Genomic DNA, 14,138 nt, shown 5'->3' on the forward strand with positions numbered 1-14,138 from the left:
TTGGCTTTCGTGAGCACCTGCCGTGCTTCGTCCTTGAGCGCAAAAGCAGCACAGAGTTCCCACCATTATTCTGATTATACTGAACTAGCACAAGGAAATCTCCTTGCGTTCCCACCACTCTGATTATACTGAGGACACCTCATGGATCAGTGTCCAAAGCACTCAATGCTTCTTCGCAGGCCCCCGGTTTGCCAGGGGTGGGCGGGGCTCAAAGCAATCAGGACTGTTCACAACTCTGGCTTATTTGCATGCCCCCGGTTTGCCAGGGGGCAGGGGGGCTCAAAGCAATCAGGACTGTTTGCAGTTCTGGCTTATTCGCCAGCCCCCAGTTTGCTGGGGGGGGGGTGCTCATGGGTCACGTCTCCTTTCCATGTCCTCAGTTATCCCACTACATGTGTCCCTGGACAAGTTACTTAATCTCTCTGAATCTTGGTTTCCTCTCTGTCAAATGGGAGTAATAGTTGTCTGAGGCGTTATTTTTATTTATTTATTTTTTGCGGTACGCGGGCCTCTCACTGTTGTGGCCTCTCCTGTTGCGGAGCACAGGCTTCGGACACGCAGGCTCAACGGCCATGGCTCACGGGCCCAGCCGCTCCACAGCATGTGGGATCTTCCCGGACCGGGGCACGAACCGGCGTCCCCTGTATCAGCAGGCGGACTCTCAACCACTGCGCCACCAGGGAAGCCCCTGAGGTGTTATTTTGACAATGAGTCAAGATAACGCAGGTAAAATGCTCTCCACCCTCTCTGGTGTGTAGTGAGTGCCCAGGACCTGTTGGCTGGGGCTACTCTTGGTGTGACTTGTGCTTGAAGGTGAATGCCAGGTGTACCTTTATTGCCAAAGACTGGAAGATTCCCATTTTCTAGTCTCTCTGCCAGAATGGCCAGAAACCAGAGAGCAGAGTCTTTGCTCTTGAGGTGGTGACCAGCGGAAAAGAAGAGAAAAAAAATCTCCATTGCTTTTATACTTTTTGTCTGTCTGGTTGATGACTGTCTGATAATGACTTAGTTCTCAGGCCTACATGCAGATGATGTTCTTCTAGCGAAGTGGGCTGTGGCCGCCTCACCTGCGGGTTCTATAGAACTAGCCTCTAAATTGGAATTTTACCCACAGGTGGACGTCAGTGGATTCCTGAAGGTGTGCACATTCCTGGGGGGTGAGCCCTCAGAGTTTGCATTAGATCATCGAATGGATCCATGACCCCAAACAGGTTGAGAAACTCTATCCTAAGCCATATTCTTTTCTGTTTTGAAGGATGTTGCGGCTCGGGGCTTAGATCTCCCTCAAGTCACGTGGATTGTCCAGGTAATGTATTTAAGTTGTTAAGGTGCGAGCTTGAGGCCAGAATGTGTGATCATGAGTAGGTGCGTTGGCTTTAAGTAGAATAATTATTATCACCCTCTTGGGTGTTGCCCTGGTCAGCAGGCAGCAACCAGCCCGATCTGCACAATTCTTCTGGCATCTTTCCTTAACCCAGCCCGCCTGACCACTGCAGCACAGCCTGCAGACTGTACAGCCGTGGGAGGGAGGGGCAGGCTCCCCTGCTCACAGACTAATGTGTGTCACACACAGAGTTTTCAGCAAGCTGAAAATAACAGAAATTACCTGGGCCCCTGGGAGGCCTCATCGTGTCCAGAAGGCGATGGCTCAGCTGTCCTGAGAGCTGTGTCCATGCACATTGACCTGCAGGGGGCAATTAAGGCCCTGACAGCATCTTACACATACCTCTAGCCTTAGATGCTTTGCCAGAGGGTAGAGGTGTTAGCGCTAGTCTAGTGGCTTTAGTTTTGGTTTTTCTTTTCCTTAGTCTGCAGAGTGGTATTTTTAAGCCCTTCTGTACGGGGGCCAGGGGACAGGGCCCTGTTAACGTGAGTCACGGTTTATTCACATTTTAGTGGAATTGCATGCCTGTCACTAGCTAGGAATCTCTGCTCACGGCACATGATGACTTTGCGACTAGAGGCATTGTGTCTTCTTTCCTGCTGTCCATGGAGCAAATTTGAAATAGGAAGGCGAGGATGATTTTAATGTGCAGGAGGCCAGGCACATATAATTGATCATTGAGAGCCTGCTTATAATTGTGGGTATTGATTAGTTTAATATGCCTGGCCTCCCATCATATTCTTGGCCCTCTGGTCTTTGATGCATGTAGCAGCAAAGAAGAAAAGGGCAGAATGAGTACAGGGACAATTGGTGTTGACGACGATGACGTTATTGCCATAGAGAGCGTCCGTTCTGCTGAGTTAGAGCGTTGGCCCTTTGCCGGGTCAGGAGCACTGTCCGTGGGAGCGGAGGCGTTTCCCTGCAGGAAGGGGAACGTGCCTCTCAACTGGCCTGCAGCTCTGCTCCGTTGGGACTGGGTGGCCTGCAGCGAGGCGGTGGAGACCTGAGTCTCTGTACCCTGTGCAGCGTCTTTCGTGGCCTCAGCCCCACTGCCCTGTCTACTGAGGAAGCAGGCCAAGGTCGTGCGGCCATCCTGCGCGAGTTTGCGCCCACCTGCCTGCATTCTCACCTTGCCCAGTCACCTCAGTGAAAAGATGCAAATAGGAAAATGAAGAGACCTGTGGAGAAGTGAAATTAAATAGGAGATACTGGGACGAGAAGACGTCTCGTTTATCTGAAACTTGGCCACTGTTCCTGTTGGCGTGTCGGAGCCTTGTTATTTCCAATGAAGCCAGGAGTTTCAGGGTTGAGTGACTTCTCCTTGTGATTGTGGTAGGGTAACCATAGCACCAGGATTTAATTCTTGGGATACCTGGAGGCAGGTGAGGGGTATTGCACTTCCAATTAATGGCAGTCCCTTGATCTGCGAATGCCTTCATTTTTGTTACCCTTTTTAGTACAACGCTCCGTCTTCACCTGCTGAATACATCCACCGGATTGGGAGAACCGCCCGGATTGGCTGCCATGGGAGCAGCCTGCTCATTTTGGCTCCTTCGGAGGCAGAATATGTCAACTCGTTGGCTTCTCACAAAATCAAGTGAGTCAGAAACACGGGGTTTCGGCTGATCTCACCTAATTAATTTTCTGTCGCCTCTTACAGTGGATGGGCCTTGTAAGCTGACGAGGAGCCATTAACCCTTGTGATCCCTAAGTGAGTCCCAGAATAGCCAGTGGCAAAGACTGAAACCCTTAACGCCATCAGCACATGACAGTTTTCATTGCGTTGCCATTCCAAGGCGTAGAGCGATCTGTTGCGCTCTCTCTTTCAGGTAGAGGTCTGTGTTGGCGTTGCTCCTGCTGCGAAATCAGTGTGCACCACCCGCCCAGCCAGCTTCTCAGAGATCTCTCTTAGTCACCATTTTTGTTTCTTGTAATTAATTAACGCTTAGGACCTTTAAAGTTGGAAAAATATAATGCTTTTGATTCTTTACACAACTCCCCCTCCCCCGGGAAAGGAAAACGAGGGAAGAAACCATGAGGGGCGGGTGAATTATGTCCCACGCGTTTGTGGCCAAGGCTGTCCAGCTGCTGTCTCGTGTGCACCCAGTCAGATGGCAGCCTCTCACACCCCCCAGCGTCAAGCCCCCAGTTCCAGCCCTGGGTCGGGGACTCCACAGGGCTCAGCAGCATGGAACCTTCGCCAGGGGCTTCCATCGAACCCTGATCTCCCCGAGGAAAGACAAAGAAAGCAAAGACAGACAGAGGACAGTGGCTCGAGCTGGCCAGGCGTGATTGTGATGAAAGCAGAGAGCATCCACCTGGCCACAGAAATGAGTTTGTTTAGTCACGTTTTCCATAAAATCTAAAGTAACAGGCTCTGAAAATGCGCTTCTAAAGGCATGCGGTTTTTCACACTGATCTACTTTCACGAATTTCTTCTGCTCAGAGAAAGCACAGCGATGCGTAGAATGTTTTTGGAGGCACAGGGAGAGCTGTGCGGTGCCCAAGGTGGTGGCACGGTACACGCCGGGCACAGGAGTGGCCCAGCCGCTCAGAAGCCACTCGGTGGCTTCCCCTGTCCCCAGTCAGACTTCAGCACTCTCAGAGCTCTTCCGAGATTGCTGGTGTGACCGTCCGTGGGAGGGAGCTTTCTCAGAAAACGCGCTTCACGCCCCTCAGCGTCGGGGGAGGCGAGGACCCGCTGCCGATGAATTCAGGAGGGCAAAAATGAAGGTGGTGTGCGTTTTCCTCTTACGTAATTCTCTCATCTTGATACAGCTTGTCAGTTGAAGGAGTGGTTTTTGTTTGTTTCGGGAAGACGTGCATCTCTTCTCTTGTGAGAGAGGATCTCATGCAGATGAGTCAGCGTTTCACCAGGAGCTCCATCTCCAGCTGGACTCTGAGTTCCCGGGGGCTGGAGGCCGCGTCAGCCTTCTCACTGCGGCCCTTTCCGAGTCTAGGCGGCACCCGATCAGGCAGTTACATTCCAGAAATACAGGGGGGTCGAAATGAAAACCTGTCCCAGCGCCGTAGCTTTTTCCCTCTGTCCCAGCGATTCGTGTATGTGTGAAAGGTATTCTCAGAGGTGTGTTGTCCCACAAGAGGAGGGACTCACTGCACCTCGGCAGCCTCTCTCTGCCTCCATGGCTCCCTCCTCCTTCCGTTCTAGACCCACAAGTTCACGTTCTCCCATTCCTCCCCGTCAACAGCTCTCTCTGGTTGGCCTCCTGTCCTCGTTCACTGTGATGTGATCTCCTTGGAGAAACGGGTGCAGACAGTTCCGCAGTCAAAGGGTGATGGTGAGCACAGAGTTGTCAGCATAGATGCCTCCGCCTCTCGCCCTCTCATCATTGTTCTCGAATAAATGCCTTCCAGTTGATTGCTATGGAAGGTTCAAATGTAAGCCTGAAATTGAAAAAGGGAAAATAATAATTAGCACCAACATGAATCATTGGTGAGCTGGGTATATTTTAAAGGTATAAAAAGGACAGCCCTTGGGACTTCCCTGGTGGCATAGTGGTTAAGAATCCGCCTGCCAATGCAGGGGACACAGGTTTGAGCCCTGGGCCGGGAAGATCCCACATGCTGCGGAGCAACTAAGCCCATGTATCACAACTACTGAGCCTGCGCTCTAGAGCCCGCGAGCCACAATGACTGAGCCCGTGCGCCGCAACTACTGAGCCCGTGCGCCTAGAGCCTTTGCTCCGCAACAAGAGAAGCCACCGCAGCGAGAAGCCCGCGCACCACGATGAAGAGTAGCCCCCACTCACCGCAACTAGAGAAAGCCTGTGTGCAGCAGCGAAGACCCAATGCAGCCAAAAATAAACAAATTTATTTATTTATTAAAAAAAAAAAGACAGTCCTCCCTTTTGATGATCTTTTCTGGAAAAAGAGCCCGCAGCATTCATGGGAAATTCAGCATAAGGTTCACAGTCAGGAGAGAACTCAGTGATGCCAGAGACTTGGGGAGGAAGTTCAGAAGGATGAAGACTGGGAAATACCGCAAGGAAGAGATTTGGGTCTTACGTGCTGTAAGAATATCCTTACAGGGGGTGTAAGAACATTCAGTTAAGGGGCAGAGAGTTCTGTAGGAGTCCAGCCTCACTGGTTTCTGCCCTGAAAATTCACCTATTGAAGTGCCTGGTCCTGAACCACTGGCTGCTTCACCGGCGAGACGTAGTCAACCCGAGTGATGATCAGATCTGTCGCTGCGATACTGCCGTGCGTTACACATGCTGATTTCTGTTGGAGGAAGGGCTGTATGTTGGGGATCTATATAGAAACTGTTTCTTTGACTTAATAACAAAAACTAAATCTAATAAGAACTAATTAAAAAGCATGCCATGGAAAGAGGCAGACTTGAAGATTCTTGGAATACAAAAGATACACGTCTAAATATCAAAAACAGGAGGAAGACGTGTGTGCCTGTTTGGTGCCTAAGAACCTGAGAGCCCGGCGGCGGGCTGCTGGGACGGCTGATGAATTACAGAGAAGATCAGGAAGGCAGGCGGAGGCTCTCAGCAGCAAGGGCCGTCGCAGGAAATCGCCGCCCGCCCCCAAACCCCCAGCGCGTGGAGCTCGCCCTGACAGTTTCATTGAGCAGAGCTAGAGACAGGTGCCCCGGGCCGCTTCGCCTCTGTCTGAATGCCCAGAACTTTGTCTCTGCAGCCTTCCGACTTCTTGGTGTTTGCCGGCTTCTTCACTTTTTCCCACTTCTCCTTTAAACGTGTTTCTAATGAAAGTCATCATTGGTTTATTAAAATGTAAATGCTTCCTCGAAATGTGTTATTTCTTAGATCAGGCATAAGTTAGTTCCTTGAATCTATTTAGCTGTCTCTCTTCATAGTGAGGTGGGATGATTCAGGTGTGTTGATAGAACCATACATAAGAGAGTAGATGTGCTTTGTTCCTCGGAAGCAGTGATTTCTTAGACTCGGAGGAAAAGGCCCTTTTCAACTGTAAATCGCTCCAGTTCAGTCCCATCTCCTGTTCACTTAGGGTAGATGGTCCCCTAACATTGTCATACGGACACATACAGCCTACGAGCCTGCCCTGGCTGAAGGTCAACATTTGAGGAAACTGTGCCTTTCTGTGGCATATTTAGTTCTTTGTATCCCTGGCTGCAAATGCCATTATACCTGTTTTCTTTCTCCCCACTTCAGGATCTGACCCCAAGTTCTTATGTTGCTTTTACTTTTGTATTTCTTTTTTTTTTTTCCTCAAGAAAAGAAGTGATGAATAGAGGCAGGTCAGCTAGAAAAAGGAGAAGGCAGGGCTGGGCTCTGATTCTTACCTTCCTTCAGCTTTCCAGGCATAAATGAGATGCAAATTCAGTAGCCGTAACATTTCTCTCCCATATGAAAAACAGATTTTCCAGGAAGCCGCGAACGTTCCCCCCCCCCCCCCCCCCCCCCGCCCAACTCCTACACTCTTGGTATGTACTCTGCATTCTCTGGTCGACTCTGTAAAAATATTTTCTGAATCCACGTGGCTGTGAGCTGGCAGCGAAGAAAGAACGGTGAGGGCTGGGGGCTGGGGGTGTACGGGGAAGCAGTGACACAGCTCAGGCAGATCATGTCACAGACATGACATGTTCATTCATAGCTTTGTCAGAGTCACCTTTGGGGGAAAGTCACCTTTGTCTTCTCCCACAGAAGAGGCTGCCATTCATGTTTTAATTTGCTGTTACATTTAGGAAAAAAAAAAACAAAACCCAACAACATACAAGAAAATCATTTATCTTTTTATGATCTGTTTTTCTCCCCCAGAGCTCCTCCTTCCCCCTTCCTCTCTCCCTGGGGAGTGTGTTTCCCTCCTCGCCTCTAACACAGGACTCTGCCGCGTGCCCTTCCTGGGGCGAAGGCTGGGGCCTTCCAGAGCCGTGGGGGACGGTGGGCTGTCCAGACTCCCCTGCCAGGCAGCTTGGAGTGTCTTATTCTGGCTGCTGACGGCTTCTGTTCACAAGGGAGGCCTGAGTTCTGGTTTCGGCCGTTCGCATGTGACTCTAGATCATTTGGTCCTCACCCCTGAATAATTAAGAGACTGGAGCAGCAAAGATCCCTCAGTGTAGATTAGGAGAGAGTTCTGGTGCCAAGATGGGCAATGGGCGTTGGCCGCCTGTTTACCTTCACTCAGGTGTTTGGTTAAGCCCCACAGTTAAGGGTCTTCAGCCACCTCCTTCCTTTAAGTATGAAACTAAAGGGACTGTCGGAAATGTTTCTTTAGTTCGTCTTCTCAAGGCACGGTCATCTGTCTAGGAGCAGGCCTATTTATTTAGTGTTCCAGATTTACTAAGAAATAATGACATGATCCCTATAGAGGAAATTCTAAATAAATGTATAAATAAATGTATAAATTCTAAATAAATGTAAATGTATCAGGCAGGAAGGAAATTGTTGGGAATATTACCCTGTCTGTCCCTTTAATATCATGGAGGGCCCCTTCCTTCCAAATTCCTAAAGGTTTGGGAAAACATTCCCTTTCCCTGACCAAGTGTTGCTTCTCCTTTATATCGAATTAGCCTGATGAGAGGCCAGTTTTATGCATCAAGATTCCAAATGTTTTTGAAAGAACTGAAGGTTTACCTCGATGTGCCCTTCCTTTTACAGTGTTTCTGAGATAAAGATGGAAGATATTTTGTCTGTTCTGACACGGGATGATTGTTTTAAAGGGAGACGATGGGGAAGCCAGGTGAGTTTTATTATGTATCGCGCTTGCTGCTAACAGACGTGACGCATTTCCTGATTTGGGGAAGCAGTGATTCTGAGTATGGGGCAGTTACTGCCTCTGTCAAGTAAAACGTGTATTTTAAGGACCATGAACATTAGGTGAGGCCTCATCTTGATCGTGTTTTTTCTGTCTTTGCTCCTCGACATGTTTGCTGGGCTCATCCAGTTAATGGGCTCCAGTCCATCCTGCGTGTCTGCCAGGCGGCAGCGAGCTCCCCAGAAAGGAGATCTCATCCCAGGCCAGAATGAGTCTGGAGGCAGCGTTACATACTCAGCCCTGGTGCTTCCCCTCCAGATCGTCAACAAGGACACCTGGCTAGACCCGTCCACCCAGGAAAGCATGGAAAAAATAAATAGCTCGGAATCTCCATTCGGACACACTTAGTTCATCCATTTTTTAACGTTCGCTATACACAGAGGAAGAGTGACGTTGAGATGATTAAGAAGAAAAATTTTTATTATCCGCGCAGTTCCACATGGAGATCCTGAGCAGTTGCAGACAGCCCGGGATCCTTTCCTGCTCCTTTTCCGAGACTTCCCCCCTGCGCGAAATCACTGCCCCGCCTCCGCCCCCACTCTACCGCGTTACTCATTGTATCACATGTACTTGTCAGTGTGTGTGTAGTGATGTTGCTGGGCGTAATTTCGTCCATGAAATTTTAATTATTTGGATATTTTTCTCTTCTGATGCCTGAGGATAAACTGGAAAGTCAGAGCCAAATAGACCGAGTTTAAGAGTTTCTTCTGTGCATCAGGACGTGTCTTTATGTGGATCAGTATTCTCCCTGAGGCAGGGACTCCATCTGGCTGACCCCGACTTAAGTTCTGTTCCGGAGAGTACCTCCGGAAATGCAGCTAAGCAAAGGGGAGGAAATAACCAAGTGTCCGTTACCGCAGCGTGTGTTCCAGACGGGACTGTGCTGAGCTCTTCACACGCCTGGTCCCGTTCCATCCTCTCAGCAGCCCCATGAGGCAGATGTTACTGTCCCACTTTATAGATGAGGAAACCGAGGCTTAGCGAGCTGAAGGAACATTCACGAGGGCACAATAATCATTGATTCTCCTGGTGTGAAAGCAGGCATCTAACTTCAAAGCACCTGTGCTTCACCATGTGCCAATAAGCCTCTGTTAGTATTAGTTAAGCCAGGAAATTGGAACTAAAGTGCTTGTTAAGTTGGGTAACGTTAGCCATTTTCATAAAGGTGAAATTTGGTCAGTAAATGGTACCACAGCAAAGATCCCCGTGAGCAAGAAAGTGATTAAGGACTCAATTGATCAACACGTTATTTTAAGTGATATTTCTTTATAGAACAACCAGGGCACACGAGACTTTGGACCATCCCATATTATCGATAGTCTGTTGTCAAGGGAACTGACCAGAAATGAGACACTCATTGGTCTTGGTACACTTCTCTGTTCTTTGGAAACTACTGCAAATTCTAGTTGGCGGGGGGGGGGGGGGGGGAGCGGGTGGAAAGGTGGGGTGGGGAGCAGTTGTTTTCTGGGTTTTTTGGTTTTGTTTTTCTGGGTTTTTTTCCAAATGTTCCCACAGCTATTTAATTATAGCCCCGGGACAGCTACGTGGATAAGCAGGGGTACCTGGGGAGCCGTCTGAGGCGGCATGCAGCAGCAGAGTGGCCAGGAGCATGGCCTTAGGGCCCAGTTCTTCATCTCACCAGCTGTGTGGCTTTGGGCCAGTACTGGACCTTCCTAAGGTTCATGAGTACATCTCTTTATGTGTACAACTGAAATAATATTAGTGTTCTCAGAAGGAGATTGGAGGGCTGAGTAGGAAATAACCTGAAAGTCCCAACACAGGTACCAAAGGATATTCATTATTATTACTATTATTATTATTATTTTGTTACATCGGTTAGTAGCAGATGTGGAATTAAAGTCCAGACTTGTTGACATGAAGCCCAGCGCCTTTTTTTTGCTGTTTCACAGTAAGTGGAAAATTGGCATCTGCCTGCTCTCCAGAAATAAGAGCAAGCCACAAAATTACAAAATGAGATGGTAAAGGTTTGAATAATCTAGCCTTACACTGTTTCCAGGACCGGCTTTGGTGTCAGTATTTACCCCCTGAACACAGCCCAGTTCTCTCCCGGGCACCGATGGTCGTGTGCCCCTGTGCGTCTCTGGGGAAGCTGTGGACGGGTGCAGGGCCCCTCCGGCAGGACGCTCCCCTAGAGCAAGAGAACGTTCCCTCTGCTCTTTTGGGGAACAAGCCACAGCCATTCTGTTAACATCCGCCCTTCTGTGGCCTGGCAGCCCCAGTTCCTCTCCTTAAGCCTTTTCTGTGGCCTGAGGCCAGCCTTGAAGACTGGCTGGGGCTTGCGGAGCCTTCATAAGATTGTGGGTGAGAGCTGGGGCCCAGAGTCGGACAGACTTGGGTTCGAGTCCTTGCTTTATAGCCAGTCGTTCTGCAGCCTTGAGCAGACTCTCTCCTCCTCCCCAGCCTCAGTTTCCCCATCTGTAGAATGAGGACAGCACGAGTACCCATCCTGGAGGGTTGCTGTGAGGTTTAAGTAAAACGAGCCCAGCGTGCTCTGCACACTCGGGGCCGTGTGAGTTCACCACAACCCTGAATTGCTGCTCAGATGGACAGGATGTTTTGATATTTTTAAGGTCTGGTGGTCTTTGGTTTTAAAAAGAAAATGTGCTAATCAAGGTTGGGCTTTCACTGACACCAAAATAACTGGTTAACTTAGAAAACTCAAGTAATCATGCCAGGTTCTAGATGACACATCCATAAACACCACTTGTTTGACCAAATTTAACTTTAAGTCAGAGGACAAAGAAAAATGAAACTAAATTGACTTCATTACTAATTATCTCATAGATAAACAGCCTGCAGGAGTATATTACGTGCGTGCCTCATGTGAACAGTAAAGAGAATAAAGTAAATGCTGGTACAACTTTTAATTCTGGGGTTTTTTTACAGCTTTTTTTTTCTTTTTTTAAAAATTTATTTATTTTTGGCTGCGTTGGGTCTTTGTTGCTGCACACGGGCTTTCTCTAGTTGCGACAAGCGGGGCTACTCTTCATTGCAGTATGCAGGCTTCTCATTGCGGTGGCTTCTCTTATTGTGGAGCACGGGCTCTAGGTGCGCGAGCTTCAGTAGTTGTGGCACATGGGCTCATTAGTTATGGCTTGCGGGTTCTAGAGCACAGGCTCAGTAGTTGTGGCACATGGGCTTAGTTACTCCGTGGCATGTGGGATATACCTGGACCAGGGCTCGAACCTGTGTCCTCTGCATTGGCAGGCGGATTCTTAACCACTGTGCCACCACGGAAGCCCTTAATTCTGTTTTTTTTTTTTTTTAGTTTTGGCTGCGTTGGGTCTTTGTTGCTACAGGCGGGCTTTCTCTAGTTGCGGTGAGCAGGGGCTACTCTTCGTTGCGGTGCACGGGCTTCTCATTGCGGTGGCTTCTCGTTGCAGAGCGCGGGCTCTAGGCGTGTGGGCTTCAGTAGTTGTGACACGTGGGCTCAGTAGTTGTGGCTCGTGGGCTCTAGAGCGCAGGCTCAGTAGCTGTGGCGCACGGGCTTAGTTGCTCTGCGGCATGTGGGATCTTCCCGGACCAGGGCTTGAACCCGTGTCCCCCACATTGGCAGGCGGGTTCTTAACCACTGCGCCACCAGAGAAGTCCCTTAATTCTGTTTTAAATACAGTACGTCTTAATTGGTATCCTCACTGTGGGCAGTTCTCTCTGGTACACAGGCCAGTGCCGGACAGATGAATGTGGGCTCAGTAGCTGGGCCTTGTACACACCGAGCCAGACGCCTCATCATAATGCCCGTCTTCACCCAGCTTGGTTGAAGGCCATTGTAAGTGTCCTTTGGCATGTACATTTTGGGGCTTCTGTGAACAGAACGCAAGCGAGTGAAGCATCTGTAAAATGTATATTTCATATTTAGGTATATAAAATATATATAGCTACGTCTGGGTGCACGAATGTTCAGCCACCTACAAAGAGAATAAATTTGATCTTTCAACTTGACTGGGACGCGCTCAGAAGGTTCTAGGGACCGTGGGGGTAAAACTCAGCTTGGCAATAAAATGATTAAAACAAAATCCTTCCATTTAGTTTAAAAATGCCTTAGAAGTTGGCGATTTCAAGACACATGCTTCAAATAACCACCCCCCGCCACCCCGCCCAACTGCTACCACCTAAAACTGTACAACAAAAATAACCCAGCCCAGCTGTTAGACTCATCTGTTGCCTCTTGATAGGCATGAGTTTTCATCTTCACAGCATAAACACAAACCCAAACGTGTTTTTCCTAAAAGTTTTTTTGTCCTGTGAAATACGCCTGCAAACTCATCCTAACAAAAAGCTCACTGGCGTGGTGAGAGACTCAGATAAGATCACAAGCCCCTAGCCTGGTTTTTGTGGGTTGTCTCTCCTCTCCGAGATCAGTGGGGTCTTTACAGAGAAAGGGTATTGAGTGCGTCTAGACCTTTGGAGATGTTATTTTTCTAGACGACCCACAGTCCGCTAGTTGCAAGTTGCTTCATGAAGCAGGACTAAGCCTGCGTCTTTGAGGGCGGGAGAGCTCCCCCCTCCCCCGCCGCCCCGGTGCTGCGGGGTGTGCCCTCCGGGCTCTGACCCCCTCTCGTTATGGGAGCATTCACCTGTCTGGGGCTGAGCCAGCACTGCGTGACTCTGCTCCCTGTGTCTTCAGTTTAAATTCAGACTGTCCTCCCAAGAAGACAGCTGAAAAATACTCATTCTCAAGAGGGGCAATTTTAAAATAAAGTATTTCTGGAAGTGGCGGGGTAAGACCTTCTTTCTCCTACGTATATTATGTTTTCTGCCATTAACTTTTTCTTATATTCTACTAAAGTGACCTCATCATTTCAAACATGTGAACCTAGTTTTATCGCGATTTTTCTACATATTTCACTAGTATACACACTCACATTATATGTATGTGTATATGTAATTTTTTTTTTTTTTTGGGTTGGGAAGAAAAGATACCTCATTTTGAAACCTAAAGGGGGAAATAAGAAAAGCCCTTTGTAATATATTGCCATATTATCACTAAATCCCCTGACAGTTGTGACACAGAAGCAAGTCACCTGTCACTTAAGCTTGAGGTCTCTTTAATTTTCTCCTGGAATTCGCACCAGGCTGTCTTTAATTTGAGGCCTTTATTGGAATTCTGAAACCTCTCTGCCTCCCTGGCTCTCAGATCTATTCTGAGAGCTGTTACAGAATGTATACAATAACCAACAGAGGGATTCGAGAGGGCTGCAGCTCTGTTTATTTAACACTCTAGAGGGATTTTTGTGCTTATTCGGTCCTGGCTGCCCAGCTTTCAATATCGCTTTGACAACCATTCTGCCCTTCTCATTAATTTTAAACAGTTAAAACACAGGAAAAAGAGGAAAAAGTTTTCATTATTAAAGTGCTTTACTTTTTAATAACAGAGGATTCTGTCCGCCAGGGGAAAGGGCATCCTTGCTAATTTCACATTCATATTAAAAAAAAAAAAAAAAAAAAAACGCAAGGAAGGTGACAGTTTCGCTGCTGAGGTGGCTTAACGAAAAGAGGGCAGCAAAAAAAAAAGTTTGCATTTCACATCAGTTAAGAGGGTAAAAAAAAAACCTTGTTAATGACAACAGCAAATGTCCACTTTCGTAACACAGCTCCCGAGTGACTTTTTCTCTTGACATTTGAGTGGATAAAACCCTTAGGGGGACCACGTACCGTGAAATCAGATAGACTGTCATCAACCAAACAGGTAGCAGGAATGATTTGACTAAACTGAAAACATTTTCAGGTTGTGAAGTCTCTATTAACACAGAGACGAATGTCTCTCGGAAGAGGGAGACTTTTCCTTCTCCTCCCTTTATTCTTTCTGCGGCAGCTTTAAATGTGAAAAAGACCCGGGTGACGGGGTTAGGGTCGGTCAGCCAGACCCAGGGGCTCGCACCCTGTCCTCTACAGGAGTTAAAAGCAGCATGAGCTGGGTCTCACGCTGGTGAGACCCACACTGGGGGGTGAGTGTGGGTAGAGCTTA

At 48.4% G+C, this 14,138-nt stretch overlaps 1 protein-coding gene across 1 annotated transcript in view; it reads left to right on the forward strand.

Moving 5' to 3' along the window:
- Positions 1-14,138, forward strand: part of DDX31 (DEAD-box helicase 31) — a 73,439-nt gene that overhangs the window by 35,264 nt on the left and 24,037 nt on the right. Inside the window, exons 15-17 of the mRNA XM_082656032.1 lie at positions 1,256-1,306; positions 2,842-2,981; positions 7,993-8,074. Coding sequence (XP_082512158.1) covers positions 1,256-1,306; positions 2,842-2,981; positions 7,993-8,074 — 273 coding nt within the window. The remainder of the gene's footprint in view (positions 1-1,255; positions 1,307-2,841; positions 2,982-7,992; positions 8,075-14,138) is intronic.

Source organism: Grampus griseus (genome assembly GCF_964374135.1).
Source record: "Grampus griseus genome assembly, chromosome: 6".
In the NCBI taxonomy this organism is placed as follows: Eukaryota; Metazoa; Chordata; class Mammalia; order Artiodactyla; family Delphinidae; genus Grampus; species Grampus griseus.